The sequence below is a fragment of the Erpetoichthys calabaricus genome, chromosome 4 (assembly GCF_900747795.2).
Source record: "Erpetoichthys calabaricus chromosome 4, fErpCal1.3, whole genome shotgun sequence".
Taxonomy (NCBI): Eukaryota; Metazoa; Chordata; class Cladistia; order Polypteriformes; family Polypteridae; genus Erpetoichthys; species Erpetoichthys calabaricus.
In genome coordinates, this window is record NC_041397.2 from 301,759,845 (window position 1) to 301,764,885 (window position 5,041).

The 5,041-nt window shown below is 38.6% G+C and overlaps 1 protein-coding gene across 1 annotated transcript; it reads left to right on the plus strand.

Annotated features, from left to right (window-relative positions):
- The first annotated feature begins 2,498 nt into the window (after nucleotides 1-2,498).
- On the plus strand, nucleotides 2,499-3,431 carry LOC114651287 (olfactory receptor 6N1-like). Its single transcript, XM_028801231.2, has one exon. It carries the CDS (start codon nucleotides 2,499-2,501, stop codon nucleotides 3,429-3,431), a length of 933 nt encoding a protein of 310 aa, XP_028657064.2.
- Nucleotides 3,432-5,041: the final 1,610 nt, after the last annotated feature.

The following is a 5,041-nucleotide window of genomic DNA, read 5'->3' on the forward strand; positions in this document are numbered from 1 at the left end:
CGCCAACCCACCGCAGTAGCTACAATCTAAATTTAAAATAATTGTAAAAATGAAGAAATGTATTTTAAATTGCACTAATTAAAAAGGGGCGGCACGGTGGTGCAGTGGTAGCGCTGCTGTCTCGTAGTAAGGAGACCTGGGTTTGCTTCCTGGGTCCTCCCTGCGTGGAGTTTGCATGTTCTCCCCGTGTCTGCGTGGGTTTCCTCCCACAGTCCAAAGACATGCAGGTTAGGTGGACTGGCGATTCTAAATTGTCCCTAGTGTGTGCTTAGTGTGTGTGTGTGCCCTGCGGTGGGCTGGCGCCCTACCCGGGGGAGAAATTCAAAGGAGTGACATAACAAAGGAGTGAAACCTCAGATATAAATTTCAAAGGAGTGACAACCATCCAACCAACCATCCAAGTGGTAGGTGAGGCAACAACGATTTTTTTGGAGAGCGTACTTTCAGTTGTGTTCCTGCTCTCTGTTGAAGCAAGATAACAAATTATTTAATAAAATTTTAATCATAATTTGTCACTCCATCATTATGTCACTCCAATAAAATGTCACTCCTTTAATATGGTATTTATGTCACTCCTTTATTATGTCACTCCTTCGATACAGACCCCTGCCCTGTGTTAGGATATAGCGGGTTAGAGGATGACCGACTGACTTTTACGAATAAAAAAACAAGAACAGGACAGATTATGTGAAAAGTATACAATAAACTTTAAAACTAAAGATAAATATGAAAAGAAGGCATTATTTTTAAGTTATAGTAAGTATACATGGTATACTAAAATATCTAAAAACTTTAATTAAACATAACTGTAAAAAGACAAAATCTTGCATTTTAAGTTCTAGTAAGTAAACCATATTGTTTTTTTAAAATACTTCCAATCTAAATTAAAAATTATGCTAATTAAAAAGTAGTTATTCTATTAATAGTTACAGACTAGGTTGAAAAATAACTGTAAAAAGAACAAATGTATTTTTAACTCTGTTAACCTAAAAGATAAGTATATTAAAATATTAAAAGCTGAATTAAACAGGAATATAAAATACATTTATGCTAGATTAAGCAAAAAAGTTCAGTTTAAACTTTTACAAACTAAACTAAGTATGAAAAGAAGTCACATAGTTTGAATTATATTAAGTAAGAAAAGGTATGCTATATTTAAAAACTAAATTGAATACACAGTAAAAAGAAGAATAAGAATAAAAATATGTAAATATTTAGAAAATAATTTTAAAAAAGGAAAAAACTTTAAACAAAAAATTCAAAATTAAATATTTTGTAGATATTAAAATTAGATTAAAATGACATGCAGGACTTTGCATTGTATGCCTCATTTGACAAACAGATTTACACAATAATTACTCAGCACTTACCTATGTGCAGTATCTGCATGTAACCTAACATTTTTATAATGTATTTGTTGTGTAATTTGAATAATGAAATAGACACTGTATTACAGTAATATTTCCCACTAGCATATATAATCATGTATTGATGGGTGAACACTTCCTGAAAGACAAAGTTGTCCAAATGGGGTTGGTTTTGAGGATACGACTGTAGGTGAATGAAAAGATGGAACTCTGGAGAGGGCAACATACAATACAGCGTTTTACACGCTGCATACAGCAATTCACATCGAAGCATAGACATTGCTAAGACCATGGGATACCCCTCGCAAACTGTTTTAAATGCTGCATACAGCGATTCACATCGAAGCATAGACACTGCTAAGACCATGGGATACCCATCGCAAACTGTTTTACATGCTGCATACAGCGATTCACATCCGCAACAAACAAATTGTTTTACACGCTGCATACAGCGATTCACATCCGCAACAAACAAATTGTTTTACACGCTGCATACAGCGATTCACATCCGCGACAAATATGATTCTTCTTAGATGGTGCTGTCGCGTCCACCCTCGCTCTCGAAGCATACACACTGCCTGGTCATGTGCCCGCTCCCAAGAGCAACTAACAGAGACCCACCCACAGCGATTCACATCTGCGACAAACATGCTTCTTCTTATGGGGTGGGTTTGAGGATACGACTGTAAGGGAACTCTGGAGAGAGCAACATACAATTGTCTGTGAGTGAGAACTAGAGGACTGCCGACGCCCCTCACCCCCCCCCCCCCATCTAAGAGCGAGGGACGGGACTGCATGGCAGGCGCGCGCGGAGGGCGGAATGGGGTGTGAGGGGAAGGACGCCCAGTGAGGACGATGTATTGATCGTCTCTTAGTCATCATTCAGTACACACTGCCTGCTCATGTGCCCGCCTGTGAGTTGTCGTCCTATCCCATTTGGTGGGCATGGCTCTGCCTTGTGTGCTCCATGGGTGTCTTGCTTGCGTGCTCCATGGGTGTCTTGCTTGCGCTGGTGGCTGCTTAGTGAATTATATATATAGATGTTGTATGATATTTCAAAATATGACCATGCAATTTTTTTTTAATCCACAGAAGACTTTTGAGGTCATCATGACAAATACAACTCTGACAATGTCGTCGGTTCAGCAGTTTATAGTCGTTGGCCTTCCAGGATTTCAGGATCATGAAAGCAAACTTCTCTTTTCTGTAATATTCCTGATTGCCTACCTTTTAATTTGCCTGGGGAACCTCAGCATTATTGTCACATTCATGCTGGATGAAAGCCTACACAAGCCCATGTATGCACTGATTTGCACTCTGGCAATCTTTGATATTTGTTATTCATCTTCCACTGTCCCAAGAGCACTGGCCGTTTTAATGTTTGACTCCAACGTTGTATCATTTGCTGCTTGTTTTGCTCAAATTTATATTTTTCATGCTGTGGGAAGTTCACAGGCATTTCTGTTCATGCTGATGGCATATGACAGATTTGTGGCCATCTGTAATCCCCTACTGTACCCCACCATTATGACCAGCAGAGTCATTCTAAAGCAGATCGCTCTGTGTTGGCTTTGCGGATTCATTACACTCATTATTCCACTCATTTTGGCTCTCAGGCTGCCCTTCTGTGGTCCGAATAAAGTTACGCATCTCTACTGTGACCACACCTCAGTGGTCAGACTGGCTTGTGCTGACATTTCAGTCAACAGCATTGTGACTTTGATCGTCTGTCTCTCTGTTATATTCATCCCCTTGGCATATAATTTGTATTCCTACACACGGATCATCACATCTGTGCTCAAAATTGCCAGTTCTGAAGGACGCACCAAGGCTTTCTCTACCTGCGGGTCACACCTAGTGGTAATGTTTATCACTTCTTTCACTGCTGCTGGTGTTTACATTTCGTATCGGATCCCAGGAACTTCTGAAGATATGCGCATACTAGCAGCAGTGCTGCAGACTATAATTCCACCCTTACTGAACCCTGTTATATACTGCCTGCGGAATAAAGAGATTAGAGACAGCATTGTCAAAACTGTAAAAAGGTGTATAATATCACCATAGCCATTTTTTTGTTATGATGTCTTGGATATTTGCATATTGCTCTAGCAAATCCACATTGGAGGCTGTCACTTTGATCCTTCATACAGTATTGGGTCACCCATACAACACAAGAGGGAACTTTATTTGAAAACTATTTATAGACTATTGTTGTGCGTTTAACAGAATAATCATCTTTCAGCTTATCACCAAGCTCTCGAACCTGCGTCTGAGCACTTCCTGACAAGCTGAGTCCAGGTGGTTCAAGTGGGTGGTCATACCTCATCATCCCTCACCCACAGTACAGGTGCTCCACACGGCTGTGTTCTGAGTCCTCTGCTATATTTCCTCTACACATATAACTGTATGGCTACACACGACTCTCAGTATCCTTGACAGGTTTGCTGATGACACAGCTGTGGTAGGCCTGATATCTAACAAGAATGAGTAGACTTACCTGGATGAAGTGGTGTCAGGACAACAGTCTACTCATGTCAGGAAGACAAAGGAGCCAATTATGGACGTTGGGAGAAAACAGAAGAGGCACAACCACCCTCTCAGTATTAACAATACTCAAGTGAAGAGGATGGCCAGTTTCTGATACCTTGGTGCCCACATTACAGTTGAACTAACCTGGTCCAAACACACTGCCACCTTGGTAAAGAAGTTATAACAATGTCTTTACCCCCTCATACACATCAGGGATTTCAGGATTCTTTCCCAGATACTAAAGAACTTCTAAACAGTGGAAACAATTCTGACAGGAAGTATCACTGCCTCTGTAGAGAGTGGTGCAGTCAGCTGAATACATCATTGGATGTCCATTCCTTAACTTCAAGGACCACACCAAGTGATGTTGGACCAGGGCAAAGAAAATGATCAATGACACTAGCCATCCCAATAGTGTACTACAGTCAGGTAAACACTAAGGCTGTCTACAGATTAGTGCAAATAGACTGAGAAGGAACTTCTGTCTGCAGTCCATATGCATATTGAATAACTATCTTACATTAGGTTATTTAAAAAGATTAAGTCATTTATTTAGTAAGTAGCCTGTACTACAAAAATAAGACTAAGATGGGCTGACACCTAAGTAAACAACATAGACTTTAGCGTTAATATTTGCTGTGCATGTGTCTCAGTTATATGCCATTTGGTATGGGATTCACAAAGCAGTGTTAATGTTTGTGGCGCACCATCTATTGGAATGACAGAGAAATAACAACTGCACAGACACAAAGATAGTTATCCTTAAATTATTTATAATGTTTACAATTCTATTAATGATTTTTAATATTTGTAAATATCTGTTTCATAATTATTGTTATTGAATTTTTATATTCTTCTTTAAGGCATAGTCATTGTAGTTGAGCAACTAAGCATTTCACTACATATTGTACTGTATGTATAATTTGTATGTGATAAATAAAATAAAATTTGATTTTTTTTTTTTTAATCTAAACTATGTGAATATGTTACACAAGAAAATAAGGTTCATATACGTGAAACTTGCTTTTACTGAATTATTTTTTTTCAATTAAACTTTAACTTGCTTCCCTAGTTGTTTCGTCTGAATTTATCGATGTTAATCAATTTATTCTTTTAGTCAATGCAGTGTAATCATATGAATATAT